This window comes from Tamandua tetradactyla, chromosome 2 (genome assembly GCF_023851605.1).
Source record: "Tamandua tetradactyla isolate mTamTet1 chromosome 2, mTamTet1.pri, whole genome shotgun sequence".
Classification (NCBI taxonomy): domain Eukaryota; kingdom Metazoa; phylum Chordata; class Mammalia; order Pilosa; family Myrmecophagidae; genus Tamandua; species Tamandua tetradactyla.
The window spans coordinates 75,622,672-75,643,506 of NC_135328.1; the positions used below are offsets into that span (position 1 = coordinate 75,622,672).

The 20,835-nt window shown below is 40.4% G+C and overlaps 1 protein-coding gene and 3 pseudogenes across 1 annotated transcript; 1 reads left to right on the forward strand and 3 right to left on the reverse strand.

Moving 5' to 3' along the window:
* Positions 1-3,998: 3,998 nt before the first annotated feature.
* Positions 3,999-4,625, reverse strand: LOC143656808 (polypeptide N-acetylgalactosaminyltransferase 1 pseudogene; annotated as a pseudogene).
* Position 4,626: 1 nt separating this feature from the next.
* LOC143656819 (polypeptide N-acetylgalactosaminyltransferase 1 pseudogene) lies at positions 4,627-5,445 on the reverse strand (annotated as a pseudogene).
* Positions 5,446-15,279: 9,834 nt separating this feature from the next.
* Positions 15,280-19,232, reverse strand: LOC143656830 (interferon alpha-2-like; annotated as a pseudogene).
* A 540-nt stretch (positions 19,233-19,772) lies between these two features.
* LOC143660833 (interferon omega-1-like) lies at positions 19,773-20,336 on the forward strand. The gene has a single exon (XM_077134251.1). The coding sequence runs from the start codon at positions 19,773-19,775 to the stop codon at positions 20,334-20,336; it is 564 nt and encodes a 187-aa protein (XP_076990366.1).
* The last annotated feature ends 499 nt before the right edge of the window (positions 20,337-20,835 follow it).

Genomic DNA, 20,835 nt, shown 5'->3' on the forward strand with positions numbered 1-20,835 from the left:
AAAGGAAAGTAAATGGTGAAAATTACAACAGAGGAAGTGACATCTATTCTCCTGAAATGACAAAAGGACACAGCTAATGACACCACCACAAGTCAGGGCTGTTATACAGAATGACAGGTTTCAGTGCAGCAGGTGGATGAGACTGTCGAACCCGCAGATGGCTCCAGAGGAGCGCGGCTGGATCTTTAGAACAGGCTGTTGCTTAAAAGGCTAGTTTTCAGCTATAAAATTCAGCAAATTTTTTTCTTAATTTCTTCCCAGTTCTTTTCTCTCTCTTCTTCATCTCCCTCCTCCCTCTGTCTTCCTCTCACTCCTTCTGTTTCTCTCTCTCTCTCTCTCTCTCTCTCTCTCTCTCTCTCTCTCTCTCTCTCTCTCTCTCTCTCTCTCTCTCTCTCTCTCACACACACACACACACACACACACACACACACACACACACAGAAATAACCCAACTCCACAGATTTAGTCTCACTGACTGATCAAGAGTGGTTTGTAAACTGAACAACCATTTAATTAATTGCAACAGGTGTTTCATATCTCAGGAGTGAATAGATGTTATTCGTTTGAACAGGGCATTACCTCCATACACATGTTCGAGTTCATACAAAGATGAAATTGGAAATAAAACTTTTTTCTTTTGAACTGAGAATTAAAGAGGCTGATCATCTTGGGGGAACATCCATTCAGTTTCCTTAGCTGGCTGTGTTACTTTTCTTCATTATGGTAGAGGCTAACAAGTCTTGTGTTTTCTTTTTTCCAGACGTTGTCATAAGTACATCACAACAACCATCTGCAGAGCATCCTGAAGTAGTGGAAACAATGATCATTTCTGTGTAGTAGGAGTGAGGTAGAAAAGGTCACACAACAAGGACAAACTAGAACTGTGCCTTGAACCCGGGCTGCTCAGCCCAGGAGTTTAATATTGCAACCATGAAAGGCAAAGATGCTTCTGAATCAGACATTTTCCCTGATATACACAAAACTGAATAAGTTCTTTCCATCTAGTTCCCATTTTTCCTATTCACTGAAAGCATCATTGGCTCTTTCCAGATAGACCAGAATCCTTTTGTATAGAATAGAACTCACTTAACACCTTCTAATTCCCAGTCCTGTCTTTCAAATAAATGATGCTAGTGTTGGGTTCACCTGGATCTCTGAAACTCCCCTTTCCCACATGAGATGTTTTCAGAAGTTAATCAGACGGTTAAAGTATCCATCTAAATTAGTTTTTATGATTTCTGTTTCAGAAGCCTTCATATTTCCATCAGACTTCTTTAATGCTAGGATACATGCCCTTTGGAACATGTACTCCTTTTTGTACTTGCTGAGGGGCAGAGACTCCTGTGTCTGCTCCTGTGACAGACACTGCTCTAGAATCTAGGGGCAGTGTTACTGCCCCCAGGGTGCTCACAGTCCAGGGAGAGGTCAGAAGTCACACAGCTAGTTAGGGTGATGACTTCATTACCAGTGTGCAGAGAGCAGATAAAGGATAAAGTTTTAATGTTGAAAGAGTACCATTTAGGGTTTATCTACCATTTATATAGTGTTTTGTTGAGCTCAGTACCTCTTTGAGTTTCATTTCTCCATTTATAAAACATAAATGACAATGATGATTATATTAAAGGGAAACTGTGAAGATTCAATGAAATTATGTTTGTATATCACTTAGCTGAGAGCCTGTACATAATAAATACATGATAAAACATGGCCATCGATGTTAGTATTATAAAAAATATCTTCACAGATGCAATGAGGTAATGTTATGAAAAGTTTTGGGTACCATTGCAATCCCTACAATACCCTTTCTCTGACATTGTATAGAATTTTCTCCCAAGCTGCAACCAAGAAGGTGTGAAAAAAATATGTTTTAAAACTGTGGCAGATACTGCGTGGCACTTCTTGCTTTGGACTCTTCCATCTGATACTCATATTGATAGATGTTCATTTTTTAATCGAATTCAGAAATACCCAAAAACCTTAGAAAGGGAAACAAAAGGGGTAAAATAGAAAAACCCAGAAAATGAAGGTTTGTGTGCTGTGAGCACCAAGTGTCCCCACAATGTGCTGAGATGAGGCTCCCTCTCCAGGCAGCTCTGCAGAGTCACCAGCTCCCCAGGGGCCCTCCCAGGCTCTGTGCTGATGGCTCTGCTGAGACTCTGCCCCTTCCCCAACTGTTGTCCGGCCTGTGTCCTGCCTGGAAGCCATGACCATTGGGAATCTTCACACTGGTGAGTCAAATGGAGAGAACTTCCATCCCGTTAGGTCTGAGGAACAGGAATGACTTCTGGTCTCCCCACACACTCATGGTTGAGAAGCAGGTTGAGAAGACGCTACCACCGCTGTCCAGCATGAGCTCCTCAAGCAAATCTTCAGCCTTTTCATCACAAATGGTTCTTTTCTGGCCTGGGATGAGACCTGCTGGACACATTCCTCTTTGGATTTCACCAGCACCTGGATGACCTGGAGACATGACTGGAGAAGGAAATGAAGGAAGATCAGACACCTGAGAAGTGAGAGCTCCAGACTGGCTGTGAGGAGAAACTCCCGAGGAATCAGGGTGTATCTGAAAGAGAAGCAATTCGGTTCCTGTGCTGGGAGGTGGTCCGATTTGAAATCCAAAGGTGGTTTCTCTTCAGTAACAGGCTCAAAGGAAACCTGCAGAAATGTGGGCATGGTGATTCTCAAAAGAGTTCATCTGGTCAACTAATCTACTATTTCCAAGACTGAGACTGAAATCTCCATCACTGTTTTTATGCCAGATTAAAAACAAATCATGGCAAATTTTATGGACTCATAAAATCCATAGTTTGCACTTTTCGCCAAGGAGCTCTTCTTTCTATAGCTGAGTTATGTCAAAATGCCCATCATAACATGACTGGTGCTGGGGATTCCTATTCCCTCCTCATTCAGGTACTTTGACTGTGTTTATTTTGTGAGAAAATGCTCTGCACTATCTTTATATTAATTATATTAAAAAAGTGTGTGGCGCAGGCCATGGTGGCTCAGCAGGCAGCGTTCTTGCCTGCCATGTTGGTGACCCGGGTTCGATTCCTAGCGCCTGCCCATGCAAAAATAAAAAAGTGTGTGAAGCAAGAAAATGGTTTTCTTCAAGGTCATTTATTTCCCATAACTAAAGAATTTACAGGACAGTCTTGTACAAAATGCAATATTAAACAAGTGTATAATAGACAGTAAAAAAATTATAATTCCAATACCTGTAAACCAAATAAAATAAATTAAAATAAATAACTGTAGAAAGACATTAAAACTGTTATCTCAAAGAGCCATTTTTTTCCAGATCAACTTCAGACCTCCAAGGAAAAAAAAGCATCCATGATTATCACATATGAAAATAAAATAAATGTCATCAAATTCAGTTATTTTCCCCACTGAAGCAGAAAATATAGAGAGAAATTTAAAACTACACCATAGCAAATTATATTTCCCATAGTTCTGATTCAATTTTCTTTCAACCCTATTTAATATAGCTTTATAAATTATTCTACAAATTTTATTTTCATGATTTTGAATCTGGTTCCAATTCTTTTCCATTTATTTTTTTATCAATATATACTGGCTACCAATTCTAATCAGAAAAAAAAAATTTGGGAAATCTCTCATCATGATAGCACATTCAGCAGAAATTACTGATGTGCAAGCAAACCATAAAAAGTACAGCTCTCCAGAAAGTACAGTTTCTTGGTTGTTTCATTGTCTGAGTTTTCTTTACAATGATTCTTGATGAGAAATTCTTTCAATCTTGTAAACATCAGTGTGCACAGTCTCATTAGTATGTAGCGTCACGGCCTTGGCCAGGAAGGCTGGTTCACAGCTAAGGAAGAGCTAGAGGAGTCTCAGACTTTAATGGCTGATGAGCCTTACATCCCGCAGAGCAGAAAAACACTTTTCCTTTTTTGCCACTTAAGAAAGTGGCAGAAATGCATGCTGAAGTAATCCAGTCAATCCTTATTTTTGTTCTTTTTTTCGTAAACTTGGTCTCAGGATAGTTCTGGAAGGGCGATGTTTCTGAGAAGCCACGGCTGGGACCGGCTTCCATCACACCCCTGACGCTGGGCCCCCGGCTCTCCTCCTCCGGGACTTTCCCCAGGCACTGACGCGTGTCCGCATGCTGCAGGCTGAACTTCACTGGGTCGCACTCCCACAGGTGGCTGCTGTTAGGGGGTGGCATTGGAGCATCGTGCTGGACCGTTAAGTTTGGAAACATCCAAGCAAAGGTCAACTGTTCTAATATCTTGGTTGGCAGTATAAGAAGAAACCTCATAACCTCCCATACCATGACAGCTAAAAATTCCAACTTTTTATTTCTCTGTTCTAGCCATGTAACCCAGACACTAATTTGTTTCCTTATTACGGACTTCTCCTAAAGAGAAACAGTGACATGGAATTTGAGAATCAGGATAAATATCCTCCAGGTACCAAGAGGAAGGTCTGCATTGTAACTTTGGACTTGGACCAAGACTTGATGATATATCTCCATGATCTACCTTTGTAACACCTGGGCAAATTATGTAGAAGAAATTCTTGAATTCATCCATCCAAACTTCTCCAAGTCGTCTGTTATTTTTATTGATAGTCTTCCCTGGGCCTCCTGGAAATGTGTAAGGTGTCAGCACTGATCACATCAGCGACTGGACATGCGCCTGGTTTCCTGTCATGTTTGATCCTGGCTAAGAGAGGCTCCAGCCATGCCACTATCTGTCCACAAGACAATCTAAAAAGGTGACCTTCAGACACAGCAGCGCCTTTCCGTCTAGCTCTGATCAACCCAGAACGTTGTTCCATTCGAATTACATGAAGTGGTACTTTTAATTTCCTCACAGAACTCTCTAGAGGTCTTTTCAAAAAGTCTGTTTCTCTGGCATCATCCACCAGAACAATATCTTCCAACATATGTCTTGGTGAGCAATTTATGGACAGCAATATGGACAGTTCTCAGAAGTGTGCGCCAAGCCTTGCTGTGGAAAACAATCACCACACTTGTAGGAAGATTATCCCGATAAACCTTTGTTTACACCCTTCTAACCTCACATCTGGTGAAGCTCTGTTGAGGGCAATCATCTCACTCGTCAGTAAGTTGAACTGACTGATTTCAAACATCTCTTTCATATTTCCTTGATCATCTTTAGGAATGACGGCTGGCTTCCCCATTTCTCCAGGACCTTCATGCGCTTCTGTACCGCCGCTAGAACATCTCCAGCAGGAAATCCTCTTTCCCTTTCTCATCACATTTGTTGCAGTCACTGAAATAAAGCAGCAGGAACAGATCCAAGAGCACCCAAATCAAGGAGGTGGCCAAGACCACCTTGAAATGTGCAAATTTTCTCTTGGCACTTTAAGGCAAAGGCAAAATTTAAAAATGTATATATATATATACAAATGTCATTAAAATCATTCCAGTCCAGTTTTATCAGAAAATACGTCCATAACCGGGGTCCGTGCGTGGCGGCGGCGAGGGTGCTGGGCCTGCAGGGGCGATGGCGGCAGGTCCCGCGGGCGCCCCCCTCCGGCCGCCTTCCGTCCCGCAGCCTCCTCGCCCACTGGCGGCGGCTCCCCCCGCGCGCAAAGGGGCCGACGCGGGACCCGCCCCGCCACCGCCACAGCGCCAGGCCTCCGCCGGCTCGGCGCGCTCCTCGGGGCGCAGCGCACGTCGCCGCCACCGCGCGGTCTGGGCTCGATGACCTTTGCCTCCTCACTGTACACGGAAATGTTACTTGTACCCACTGCACCGCGATGCCCTTAAGCTATGTTGTGATGTGCTTATAACAACATCTGAAACAATTACAGACAAGGCCTGTGAGCCACTCCCATAATGGAGACAAGCCAGATGTGGAAACTGGACAGAAGTCTCCCTGAGATGATCTGCCTCCATTCCTCTAAATCTGATAAAAAACAGATTTATTTCTAATTTCGTCTTTGCATGACATTGAACACCTGTGTGAAGGTAATGCCCTCTCCAAATGAATAACATCTCTTAGCCCCTGAGATAGCTAACCTCTCACACATTAATTAATGGCCATTCAATCCGCAAGCCACTCTCTGTTGAATGTCAACTGGTGTGACTAAATCCATGAAGTCGGATCATCTTTGTGGTCAGTGGAAAAAAGAGAGGGGAGTAGTAGAAGAGGGGAGGGAGGGACGGAGGGACAGAGGGAGGAACGGAGAGAGGGATGGAGGGAGAGGAAGAAAGAGAAGTTGGAGGAGAGGGATGAGGAGGAAAGGGAAGATAACTGGGGGAAAAAAGTAAGAAAAAAACCTGATCTTTCAAACCTGAAAACTAATCTTTTAAGCAACAGCCTGTTTTAAAGATCTGCTGCCTCCTTTAAAAGTTATGTGCGGTTTCAACAGACTCATCCACCTGCTGCATTGAAACCTGTCATTCTATATAACCCCGCAGAATTCTGGTGGTGTCGTTACATGTGTCATTTTGTCGTTTCATGAGGGGAGACGTCACTTCCTCTTTTTTAATTTTCAGCATTTACTTTCTATTTGCCTTTGTGTGTTGCTTCTCCATGGCTGCTTACTTTTACATTCCAGGAATATTAAAAGTGAGCACGATATTCAGATACCTTGTAAATGATGTCTTTTATTTTCATTTCATTTTCTCTACCCTTTGCAACAAACCTCAAACTGAAATTGGAAACCCTACGGGAGCATTAGGAAAACATTTAATCAGTGCAGAGACAAATACCAAAGAAGAGGGAACAATTTTTAGGTTATGCAAAACAATGTGAAAGAACAAATGGATGACTTAGTCATTATTTTGATGCGGTTAGAGTAATGGACTGGGCTGGACAACATCTCTGCCATAAAGTAGCAATGAAGCCCAGTGCACACATTCTAACTGCACGGACATCTCAACTTAGTGATGGTTGCAAATTTGCTCCTCCTGAGGGCAGATTTAATCATCTTGGTATAGTCTGGGCTTAGTGCAATGATGGCCAGTTCAGTACTTTTATCAATTAAATGGAATAAAGAAAACTAAATTTGGACAACTGAGTTTCACAAAGCTATTTAAGGTATATGGACTTAATATGATGAAGAAATCTTCTGTTTATGAAGAGAGGAAGGTGTCAGACTTATTGTGCACCTGAAAAAAGAGTATGTCACTAATGACCACTCTGAACCATTCATATGCATACAAACTATATTGTGATGCTTGAATTAAGAGGAGGAAACTCAGGAGATTAAAAAATATCAGCTCATATGCACAGCAATTCCATTCCGCACAGCTACATCACAAAATACAGGATTGTCTCAAGGGTTCTAGGGACAGTATGCTGATACGTTCCTTACTTTCAAGGGACGATTCAAAGAGGTCTGTGGGTGCTGTAAGACACTAAACAAAATACTGAAAGTCTACGCTGTGAGGAGGGGGTGCACTGCATTTATGGAAATGGTGAAATGAGGGGATGCTTTGAGACAGGGTCGTAGTAACAGTGCACTTGAGTGTATCTCTTTGAAATTAGAAAATGTTATCCAGAAAACCCATAGGACTTTTCCCATCCTACTGAACCACACAACTGTACATACACACACACACACGCACAAACACATGTACGCACATCTAATTCCCCTTTGCGTGGCTTCATTATCCACTTAAAGTGGAGGCAAAGATACCTCAGCTAGAAAATGGGGGTAAGGATAAACCATGTTCTCCACTTGTTCCGAGATCTACAAACATTGATCAACTATAACAGCAAACCTACAAAATCTCATGCCCTATTCAAGATTCCATGTATTTACGGAGTTCAATTAAACTGTCTACATAAGTTATATTAGGAAATGCACTAGTCAAAATATAAATTTTGTACCAAAATTTTTGCTGTAGTCTCACATACAAGTTAAAGTTTTAAAATATGAATTACCATATGTTTTCAACACCCAGCAATATCGACATTCCTTTGTTCTTCCTCATGCAAAAACATTTTTTAATTTGTACATTTATTCACTATCATTGTGCACTCTAGGCATTCCTAGATTACACCATCTCAGTCTTTATTGTCTGTCTTTCTTTCTGGTTTCACTTGAGCCCCCAGCTCTCCTCCCTCTATCATTCTCACATTCAGCTTCATTCGGTGTACTAACATTATTGTACTACAATTAGGAAGTATTATATTATCCATTTCTGAATTTTTACAATCAGTCCTGTTGCACAATATGTATCCCTCCAGCTCCAATTACCCAATATCTTCCATCTTTCTATCTCCTGATGGCCTCTGTTCTTAACTGAAATTCTCCAAGTTTTCTTGTTTTAAGTTACAGTGCCCAGAATCTTAGTCACTAATTTACTCTTTAAATAGTATTTCCCAATTGTTTTTACCCATCTCAGTTTTCTATATTATTTTTAGAAAAAATAATATTGTCCTAAAATTCAGTAATGCATCTTGTTTCTCCTCACGTTTTTATAGACTTCTAGAAGTTGTTGCTGAATGTTTCATTTTAGTTCCATGACTTTTATAATATAATTATGTATTATATTTGTTTCCTTTATATCTTGACACTATTTTTCAAATTTAACCTTTTTTAATTGAATTCTTATGATCACTCATTATCAATCTCTCATTGATAGTGTTATCAATGTAGAGGTCACAACCGCTACATCTTTCCCTCTTATAGTCTTGCCTATCTCTGTCCATCGTTTGCTTTTAGTTTTTATTATTAATTGATATTAGCCATTTCCCTCTATTCAGAGTAATTATGAAGTTGTTTATTAAATGAGTCAGGAGTTTTCCTTTTAACAGGAATGTTTAAGCAGTTTATATTTAATCTCTTATTGTATTGTTTATGGGTCTTATTTTATTGATTTACGCTTTGCTTTTATGTTACCTTTATGTGTGTTTGACATTTCTCATATCCCCTTCAATTCTACAAGTGTCATTCATTTAAAGACAATATATTTTAAAAATCAAGTGAAATTATCTCCTAATTTTTTAATTAAAAATATCACCAAATTTAACTCATTCCATGGCTCAATGTTAGTTCCTTCCTGAACTGTACTTTTAGTCAGCCTGGTAAATGCGTCTAGCAGACGTGATATGAACAGATATAGCTGGGAATGTATGATCATATATAAACAGGTGAGATGGTTGAATGAGTTAGTGAATAAAATGATTTCTGTTATATCATTTTATTCACAAAATGATATTAATTTTGAACGCTCTTACAATGACAGTAATTTAATGCCATGTGCTGCTATGTTAGTTTTGTATTCTTAGAAATTGTCAGAAATCTTATAGTCAATATGGCAGTAATCTGCTAGGATTAAACAATTCTCGTATAAAAATGAAGCGTATGAATGTAAAGCAATGCTACTCACATGCTGGCCTAGTGTGTAACCTGGCTCTAAATATATTCCCACTGTGGAATGCAAAACATTTTTGGTTAATTAATTTTGGTAATTGTGGTAATTGCTATCATTACCACAGCTGCTGCATGTTTTAAGACTTTACATTTGAAACTGTAGTGAGGTTCATTTATAATTAAGCAAGAGCTGAAAGGTCCTCTGGAGTGCCATGTGGACTGTTCCTTTCCCTTGGCTCATCAGGACCTTCAACCAAGAAGTAAATGAATTGGTTGGGTCTGAGTATAGAGTTTAAGGACCAGAGCTGACCTCCTCCATTTATTATTGTAATCTTTTAATGACCTTTTTCTTTTGACAACTTGCCCTCCAATCCTAAACTGGATCGAGGTAAAACAAGGGAGCACTGAGGTCTCAGGCAGCATTCTTCTCTGTGCTCCCTGCCCCCTCAGCTTTGGAGTTTTCCTTTAGGTGGTGAAATATCCCTTGGCCAAAGATGAGTAAACCTGTGGGTTTACTGCCACCTGCTGGACGTGGGTAAATCCTGGTTTAGAGGCAGGGAAAATTCATCTCCCTGCCATGATATCCCACTGAGATGCATAAATTACATTAGAATAGGGAAAAGAAAGGAAAGTTTGAAGTCCTGTCCATTAAAAAACAAATACACAAAAGCATAAGTAAAAGAAAAAGACATTAGAAATCTGAAATTCATGTTCATAAATCCCCAACATCTTCTTACCCTAAAGGCAATCTAAATTCTTATTTGGTTAACTATCTCAAGGGCAGAAAACTGCAACACCATGTACAAAACCAACCAAATAAGAAGGTGGTGTTTGTTGAAGCTGTTTATGAAAGCAAAATTGCACCTGACATTTGTCAGTTACTGACAACAGTTCAAAGAAATGGTAAGGAAAGGCCCAATTTTGTCTGTGAAGGTTGATCCTCAGATTCTTGGAATGTATGTACAGACCAGGGACACTCATGAAAATGGCAAAGTAAAAAACCCATAAAAATTGTCTCTCCATAAATGCAACAAAAAAAACCTGGCAAAAATAGCCAGCATCTACTTTTTCAGAAATCTGGAAATTAACCAAAGACTTAAAAAAAACCTAGGAGCATGTGTTCAAGCAAAGCAGCTGGATCTCAGTAAACAACAGCAAGAGTTGCAGCATTTATCTTGCCCTAGTCCTCTCCTGAACACCCAAGCACAGTAGGAGACTTGAGGAGTAGCAGACTACATCCCGGGTACTGGAGGCAGCAGAATGGAGCTGGAATGCCTTCACACCCACCTTTCCAATGATTGGTATTATTTGACTTGTCAGGTGCAAAGAGCCCACTGGAAAGGGTTATCTTTATTTTTCCTATCAAAGAGCTCAACCAACGCTAAGAACTTCTCCCTGAAGAACATTTCTCAAAAACACTTACAGGCAAGTGTTTTAATGTATTGGCCACGTGAGGCAATAGGTAACGGAAACAATAAGGCCAAACAATATCCAGTCTAAAAGCTTAGAAGAAAAAGCAGAGAAATAAGATGTCCATAGGGGTCTGAAAAATGTGATCATATATTGGGAATCTAGAAGGGTATGCATAGTTGCAGAACTGTGCAAATGCTCAGGGAAGATCTGAAAATGGCCTCATCTCCGACTCTGGCTGAAATTAAGGCTGGGCATACGCAGGAAGTGAAGAGTAAGGCAAACTTGTAAGTGGCCTGGCTGAGTATTGAAGGTGTGCACCGACATGCGCACACACACACACGCACACACCCAGCTTGTTGGAAAGACCAACAGATGCATTGTTTCCATGGAGATGTGTCTGCACCCATTCCAAGTGTAGTTGCTTACTGAAGCCCTTTATGAGGGAACCATTTTGGAAAAAGCTTTAGATCCACCAGAAGCGACAGAGTCCACTCAGCCAGAGACCTTTGGAGATGAGGAAGGAAAACGCCCCTTGAAACAAGAATCTGGGAGAGAAAATCAGCAGATTTTGCCATGTCCCTTTCCAGATGATAGAGGTATTCTGGACCCATCAGTCTTCTTGAATCAAGGAATCTTTCCCTGGATGTCTTAATTTGGACACTCTTATAGCCTTGTCTTAATTTGGACATTTTCACGGCCTTACAAATGTAAACTTGCAACTTATTCAATTCCCTTTTTAAAAGCTGTTCTGTTTCTGGTATATTGCAATCTGGCAACTAGCAACTGAATGGTTTTGGTACCAGAGAAGTGAGGTGTTGCTGCGGCTCACAATTACCAAAATGTTGGAATGGCTTTTTAAATGGAAAAGGGGAAGATTCTGAAGGAGTTGTTAGAAGCTTAATAGAAAAGGCCTAGAATGCTTTGAAGGGACTGTTGCTAGAAATGTGGACTCTAAAGATGCATCTGATAAGGGCTTAGGCAGAAATGATGAACATGTCATTGAAAACTGAAAGGAAGACATTCTTTGTAGATGGAAAGCAGAATTTGAGAGTAATGAACTTGGATATCTAGGAGAAGATTTTTCCAATGAAAATGTGCCAGATGCAGTGGCTTCTCCTTGCAGCTTATACTAATGCAAGAGGAAAGAGATAAGCTGAGAACTGAACAATTGGGCACAAAGACACCAGAAATCGTCAGTCTGGAAAACTGTGGCTTCCAGAAAGGGAGACCCCAGAGAGTAGTGCCCCACATGAGGATCTGACCAAACACAGAAGCAGTCAGCCATTACAGGACAAAGGAAGATTTGAGATGGAGTTATCCATAAAGGATTAGTGAAAGTCCTTTTGTCTGATGGGCATAATCCCAGCCTATTGCATAGGGAACCAACCAGAGTGCTATGGCACCTGTATAAATGGAACTACTGCAAGTCTGGACTAAAGGGGAGTGGAAAGGGAAAAACTGAAGGAAACCTACCTTCAGGGTCAGAACCATGGAAGTTAAGGACTGAAGAGAAGAACCCTAAGGCTAGGAGAGGGGAGTTTGCCCCGAAGGCAAAGGGTGGGCCTTCCACCTCACTGTTCAGGAAGAGTTGAGCCCCAGACTTGGAGAGTTGTATCTTAGCTGCTGTGTTAGTCAGAATAGCAGAATGTTTTTCTTAGTAATAGTTTCTAATACACCCTCCCTTTTTCCTAACTGAGGTGTGCTGGTTTGAAACTGTTACTCACCCCAGAAAACCCATGTCCTTTATTCTAATTTTGTGGGTGCAGATATATGGTTGGGTGGGAACTTCACATTAGGTTGTTTCCATGCAGATGTGACCCCACCCATTCAAAGTGGGTCTTAATCTGTTTACTGGAGTCTTTAAGGAAGGAGATATTTTGGAGCAAGCACAGAGGCTTGGAGACCAAAAAAAAACACAAAATGTCTGAGGTGATTCAGAGATGAAATCCAGAGTTTGCCCAGGAGAACCTAAAAGAGGACCCACAGATGCTTAGAGATACGAATGCCCCAAAAGGTGCCCAGAGAAGACCCACAGGGCACAGGGAGGAGATCACTGGAATCCGAAGCTGAAAGCCACAAACCAGGAGCAAGGACCAGCCGAGAACAAACAGGGTCTTACCAACTGAGATGGGAATGATATAAGTGGCAGACTTTCTTCAGAGTCCAGCTATCCTCTTTCTGATGTCTTAATTCGGACATTTTCATGGCTTTATAACTGTAAATTTGAAATCTAATAAACACCCTTTGAAAAGCCAATCCATCTTTGGTATATTACATTCTGGCCACTTTAGCAAACCAAAACAGGAGGGATAGATAGATGAGAAGGAGGCCAGCCAAAAGGGGGAAGGAAATAAGGATAATTCCAGGACAAACAGTGGTACTACAGAAGAAATAGGTTAAGAAACTGTGTTTCCAATATTAAATCTTTTAATCCATGAACATGAGATGATTTTCCATTGATTTCATTCTTCTTTAATCACATTTAGCAGTATGTCATAGTTTTTGGAGGATAAGTCTTTCACATCTATGATAGTCAATTTCATGTGTCACCTTGACTAGGTCAGTGTGCCAAAGGTTTGGACAAACAAGCACTGGCCTGACTGCTTCTGTGAAGCTATTAAAGGCACTATCAATTTATCACAACTATGGCTGATTACATCTATAATAAACAAAGGAGAATGCTGTGGCAATGGGAGAAGCCCTTTACAATCAGTTGATGGGCTTAACAGAACTGATGATTTCAGCAATAAAAAGGAGAATTTCTATCTCTACTTCATCCAGCCAGCCTCTCTGAGGGATTCATCAAAGCCTTCTTTGCCAAAGTCTCAATTCATGTCCTGCCCTATGGAATTTGGGCATGTCTATCCTTACAATTATGTGAGTGCAGTCTTATAAGGAAACCTTTAACATTTACATAAATATATCCTGAAGCTTCTATTTCTGTGAAGAATTTTGACTAACAAAACATCCTTGGGTAAATGTGTTACTAGATATTTTCATAGATGCAGTTGTAAATGGAATTGTTTCATTATTTTCATTTCAGATTGCTGGTGTATAGAAAAACAAGTAATTCTCTACAGTGATCTAATATTCAACAATTTTTCTGAATTCATTTATTGCTGCTAGGAGCTTTCTTGTGGATTCTTTGGAATGTTGTATATTTAAGATCATGTCTTTTCACAACAGAAATAGTATCACTTTTTTCTTTCCAATTTGAAAGGCTTACATCTTTCACATTTTTGCTCACTTTCAGTTAATTATATTAGAATTTACCAAGCCCTATCGCTTGATGCTGGGGGTGCCACACCAGGATTTGCTGAATGATAGTTGTCTTCTGAGTATTTTCCCATCTAAACAGAATCTGACAACATAATGACGCCACACACTAGTCAGAACGCAGCTCCACACTGCATGCCAGTGAGGCTGAGTCTAGGATGCACTGACATCTCCTTGTTCTCTCCATTTCTCAGGGAAGCCCCACTAGCTGCCCTTTCTTCTCCTTAGACCAGCTGTCTAGACGACTATACACAACTAAAAGGCAGGTGTAAAATGTATTCACCTTAGTGTCGCTGGCATCTGACACCACACCTAGTAGGTGTTACATACAAGGAGCTTAAACACTCTTTATTGAATGAACAATAGCAAAATAATAAAAATGCTACCAGTACTTTCTAGGTGAATTTGACAGTCAAATAAATACTGAGTATGAAACCATCGTAGAAAATAAAAGGACATTACACTCTAATATTTAATTGTATGGACATAGCATTCAATATTATGCTTGAAATATTTAAAGTACAGAATAAAGACATGAAAGTATTCAGGGTCCAGTCACACATGTGAGGCTTCCTCTCACTTCCTCAGGTCTCTCCCATACTCTCCAGGGCCCACAGTTTAGAAGCAGAGTAAACTTCCCTAGGCTCACTCAGTTCTTCAATGGCACATGAAGTATCGCTCATGCTGCAGGCGCCAAGCAGAGGACTGGGTCCAGACCTTGGGCTCTTCGCCACAGAGCTCTACTTTCTATAGCTGAATTATGTCCTGGGGGATCAGATTCTATACCTACTCATGATGCCCATCATAGTATGATTGATGCTGGGGATTCCCACTCCCTCTTCACTCAGGTTCTTTGCCTGGGTTTATTTATGAGAAAAGGCTTTTTGTCAATCTTTATACTAACAATGCGTGTGAAGCAAGAACATAGTTTTCTTCAAATGGCATTTATTTCCCATAACTTAAAAATTAGCAGTAGAGTCTTGTACAAAACACAATATTAAACAAGTGTTTAAAGGACACTAAATATTTAAATACTGCAAACAATGTAAATATATCAATAATTTTATATACGTAAATAAAAATTATAAAATTTTGTTCAGTTGAAGCAAATGGAAGTTGCATGTCTCTATCTTAAAAGCTTATGAATCCAAAAAATTTGCCATGATTTATTTTTAATCTGGCATAAAAACAATGATGAAGATTGCACTCTCAATCTTGGAAGGAGCAAATGAGTTGACCAAATGAACTGTTTTGGGAATCACATGTCCATTATTGCCAGAGGTTTCCTTTGAGCTTGTTGTTGAAAAGAAAGCACCTTCTGATTTCAACCCAGACCACCTCCCAGGCACAGAGCTATTGCTTCTCCTTCAGATGCATCCTGACTCCTTGGAAGTGCCGCCTCACAGTCAGTCTGGAGTTCTCGCTTTCCAGGGGTGTCTGATCTACTTGCATTTCCTTCTCCGATCATGTCTCCAGATCTTTCAGGTGCTAATAAAATCCAAAGAGAAATGTGTCAAGCAGAGTGTCATCCTAAGCCACTAAAGAACCACTTGTGTGAGGAGGTTGAAGATATGCTGGACTAGCTCAGGTTGGACAGGGGTGGTAGCGTCTTCTCAAACTGGTTCCCATCCATGAGTACGTGAGAAGATCAGAAGTCATTCCTGTCCTTTATACATGACAGGAGGGAGATTCTCTCCATTTGACTCACCAGAGTGAAGGGTTCCCAATGGCCGTGGCTCCCAGGCAGGACACAGGCCAGACAACAGATGGGGAAGGGGCAGAGCCTCAGCAGAACCCTCAGCACAGAGCCTGGGAGGGCCCTGGGGAGCTAGTAACTCTGCAGAGCTGCCTGGAGAGGGAGCCTTGCCTCAGCACATTGTGGGGACATTTGATGCTCACAGCACATGAACTTTCATTTTCTGGAAATATTCACTTTACCTCTTTTGTTTCCCTTCTACTTTTGTGTATATGTATATGTGTGAACTCAAGTAAAAAATGAACATTCATTGACATGTGTACGGGATGGAGGACTCATAATCAAGAAATGCAAATGCAGTATCCGCCTTACTTTTAAATATTTTTTCATACCTTCTTGGTTGTTCCTGAAACTAAAAGTCTAGACAATGTCATAGAAACCGGATAGTTTGGACTGCAATGGTACTCATAGCTTATCATGACATCCCCTCATTGCACCTGTAAAGATTTTTCTATAATACTAATATTAATGGCTAAATTATGTTATATACAGGTTCTCAGCAAAGTATTCTGCAAACATAATTTCATTGAATCTTCACAGTTTCCATTTGAGATATAATCATCAGAGTCACTTAAATTTTATAGATGGAGAAATAGAAAATTCAGAGAGGGTATTGAGCTGGACAAAAGTCATGATTTATTCTATAAATAGTGGCTAAACCTACACGGTACTCCATCCTCCTTAACTCTGTAGCCTTAAGCCTTTAGCTGCTCTCTGCACACTGGTAATGAAGTTATCACCCTAACTAGCTGTGTGACTTCTGACCTCTCACTGGACTGTGAGCTCCCTGAGGGCAGTAACACTGTCCCTAGATTCTCGAGCAGTGTCTGTCAAAGGGGCAGACAGAGGAGTCTCTGCCCCACAGCAAGTGCAAAAAGGAGTAAATATTCCAAAGAGTGTGTAACCTAGCATTAAAGACCTCTGTTGGAAATATGAAGGATTCTGAAAACAAAGACAATACAAATAAATATAAACCAGATACTTTACGGTGTATGGATGGTTCAGTGATAAAATTCTTGCCTTCCATGCAGAGAGCCAGGTTTGGTACCCAGACCATGCACCACCACCACCCCCCAGAAATGGAGACTTTAACCTTCTGGTTAATTTTTGAAAATATTTCATGTGGGAAAGGGGAGTTTTAGGAATCTGGTTGAGCCCAACAAGTAGCATCATTTATGTGAAAGACAGGGCTGGAAATTAGAAGGTGTTAAGTGGCCTGTATTTTACCCAAATGGATTCTGGTCTATCTGGAGAGAGGGAATGATGCTTCCAATGAACAGGAAAAATGGGAAGCGGAAGGTAAAAACCTATTAGCATTTATATATGGCAGGGTAAATGTTATTCGGAAGAGACTTTGCCTCTCATGGTTGTGATATTTAACTCCAGGAAGGCAGCCTGGGTTCAGGTCACAGCTCTAGTATCTACAGGCTATGAGACCTTTGCCCCCTCACTCCTGTTACACGGAAATGATCACCATTCCCACTATGCCGGGATGCCCTGATGATGGTTGTGTGATGTCCTTATAACAACACCTGGAACAAAGTAAGCATGACCTGTTAGCCTCTCCCATAATGGAGAAAAGCAACCCAGCCAGCTATGGGAACTAAATGGATGTTTCCCTGAGATGATCTGCTACGTTCCTTTAATTCTTAGCTCAAAAATCAAAAGCCAGGTTTTATTTCTCATTTCATCTTTGTGTGAACGTAAACATATGTATGGAAGTACTGCTCTGTCTAAATACATAACATCTATTCGCTCCTGAGAAACCAAACCTCTCTCACACTAATTAAATGGCTGTTCAGTGTACAATTCACACTCTGCTGATTGTCAGGTGGTGTAACGATATCCTAGGGTTGAATCATCTCCATGGTCCACTGTGGAAAAAATAAAATGGAGGGGGGGTGAGGAAGAGAGAGAGAGAGAGAGAAGAAGGGAGAGCAGGGAAGATGGAGGAGGGGACATGAGGAAAAGAGCAGGGAAGAAAGCAAGGAAAAAATTCTCTGATTTTCAACACTGAAAAGTAGCCTTTTAAGCAACAACCTCTTTTAAAGAGCCAGCTGCCCTCCTGGAGCCACCTGCCGTTTCCACACTTCATCCACCTGCTGCACTGAAACCTGTCCTTCTGTGCAACACCCCAGAATCTGGTGGTGTCATTAGTTGTGTCATGTTGTCTTTCCAGGAGAGAAAGACGTCACTTCCTCTTTTTTTAATTTTCAGCATTTACTTTCCTTTTCCATATGTGCATTAGTTTTGACTGCTTCCTTTTACTTTCTAGGAATATTAAAAGTGAGCTGAATATTCTGATATCTCGAAAATCATACAAAGAATGTAATTTTTTTAAGTTACACTTTCGCTTCTCCTTTTTGAAACAAAACTTAAAGCAAATTAGAAACATTAGAAGGAGATAAGGAAAACTTTTAATCAGAGAAAAATCTAATACGAAAGAAGAGGGAACAATTTTTTAATTATGTAAAAAACCTGAAAGAATAAATGGATCACAAAGTCATTATTCTGATACAGCCAGAATAATGAACTGGGCTGGACAACGTCTCTGCCACGAAGCAACAAAGAAACCCAGTGTACACATTCTAACTGCTTGCATGTCTCGATGATAGCGATGGTTGCACTTCACTCATTTTGAGGGAGGATTAATCATCTTGGTATAGTCTTGGCTCAGTGCAATGATGGGCAGTTCAGTACTTATCTCAATTAAGTAGAATAAAGAAAACCAAATTTGGCAAACTGCTTATCATAAAGCTATTTAAGGTATATGGATTTAATAATGATGGAGAACTCTTACCCTTATGAAGAGAGGAGGCTATCAGACTTACTGTACACCTGAAAAAAGAACATGCCACTACTAACCATCCTAGGCCATTCACATACACCAAACTGTACGGTGGTGCTTGAATTAAGAGGAGGAAACATGGAAGATAAATAATGTAGGCTCATATGCTCAACAATTCCACTCCCCACACCTACCATCACACAATACAGGATTGTCTAAAGGATAGTACGAAAAGTATGCTGACATGATCCTTATTTTCAGGGAATAACCCCAAAAGTGTATATGTTGTAATAACACTAAACTAAATACTAAATACTAGGCTATGAGGAGAGGGTGTACTACATTTGTGGAAATACGGGTGAGATGAGGGGATGCTTTGAGAGAGGTAGTAATAATGGTGCACATGAGCATATCATTGAAATTAGGAACAATTATCCAACCAACCCTTATGACACTCCCCGTCCTACCAAACCACATGACTGTGCTTGCACACATATACACACACAAACACACACACACATATAATTCCCTTTTGTGTGGTTTCATTATCCACATAAAATGGGGGCAAAGTTACCTCAGAATGAAAATGGGGATAAGGATAAACCAAGTTCTCACCTTGTTCTGAGATCTACAACCTTTGATCAACTCTTTCAGCATGAACCAGGTGAAAGCTCCCATGAGTTGAAGGATCCAAGTGCCCTTTTCTTTACGGATGTTATCAAGTACCTGGTATTAAGGATATGACAGAAAGCACAAGTAGATCTATACACATAAAGGACACATTTCATTTCTGATTACCACACTTCAATGAACAATATTAAGTGGGGGGAGAAAGAAGGTTTAAAAAGAAGCCAAGGAATGATTTCTCAAAGTTCTTCTTAACATATGAAAACACGTATCCACACAGATCTATCCATTATATATTGGTGTTTAAGATGATAAGCATTTCATTGGATTGGGAATTCTAATATTTTTGTGTAAAGTGAACTCTCAGTGTAAGGAGACAGAAAGAATTGCAAATGATACATCTTCTCAGGCCACTAAGGAGAAGGGAAATTCCAGAATGAGGAATAGAAATGTCTGGGTGAAATTCAGAAAATGAAATTTCTTGTCTTCAGTATTTAAATGGCACACATGGAAGAAGGTCCTCAGAGAACCTGGTTCGAAGCTCACGGTCCCCCCATCTCAACCAGAAGAGGGTCTCCTTGGAACTCACCAATGGCTTTTTCAGTCCCTTCACTGCTGGTGTTGGTGATGATCTTCTCCAGCCCCACCAGCTCCTTCAGCTGTGACCTGCCTCAGAGCCTGGACGTGGGAAAGCAGGAGACCCTCACAGTGTTGGGACGAATGGGGAAGATCTCCCTTCTCTCCTGCCTGAAGGACAGGACTGACTTCAGATTCCCCCAGGAGATGGTGGAGGCCAGCCGGGTCCAGAAGGCCCAGGCCCTGTCTGTCGTCCACGAGATGCTCCAGCAGATCTTCAACCTCTTCCACACTGAGGCCTCCTCTGCTGTTTGGAACACGACCCTCCTGGAACAACTCCTCTCAGGACTTCACCGCCAGCTGGAGGACCTTGAGACCTGTTTGCTGCAGGAGATGGGAGGAGAAGAATCTCTCCTGGGAATGAAGGACCTCACACTGGCCATGAGGAGATACTTCCAGAGAATCCATCTCTATCTACAAGAGAAAAAAAACAGTACCTGTGCCTGGGAGGTTGTCAGAGTGGAAATCAGGAGATGGCTTCTCTTCATTCAAAAGCTCACAAGGAAACTCAGAAAGTAGAAAGGAAAGTGATTCCCAGAGATGAACATCCAAACTCAGACTTATTTTTCCGGTCATTTAAAGACCTTTTTTTTTTTTTGCTTCAGCTATAAAATAATTGTACTCAAAATTAACAAATGTTTATCAGTATTATTAGGTATATATAATGCCCAAATATTTTCAGAATCTAGTGAACTGTAACTAGGGACCCATAAATGAAATTTACTTCATAAAATATGTATTTATTTATTTATTTAAGAATTTCAAGTAATTTACAATTTTTACAGTTTTTAATTTATATGTTCTATTTTATATAAATATGTTCACCTTTGCTTTGCATTAACTATGTTACTTACTGTTTTAAAAGTTTAATAAATTGTCATTAAATTTATTTTAAGACATTTCTGTTCTTGAAAAATAAAAAACTTCCCAAGGTGCTAATTCTGCAAACTAATAGGAAACTATGCAGTGCAGTGGATTCATCCATCCATTCATTCATCCATCCATCCATTTTTTCCTT

Coding starts and splice junctions, on each gene's coding strand:
- LOC143660833 (XM_077134251.1), top strand. CDS start 19,773: ATGGCTTTTTCAGTCCCTTCACTGCTGGTGTTGGTGATGATCTTCTCC.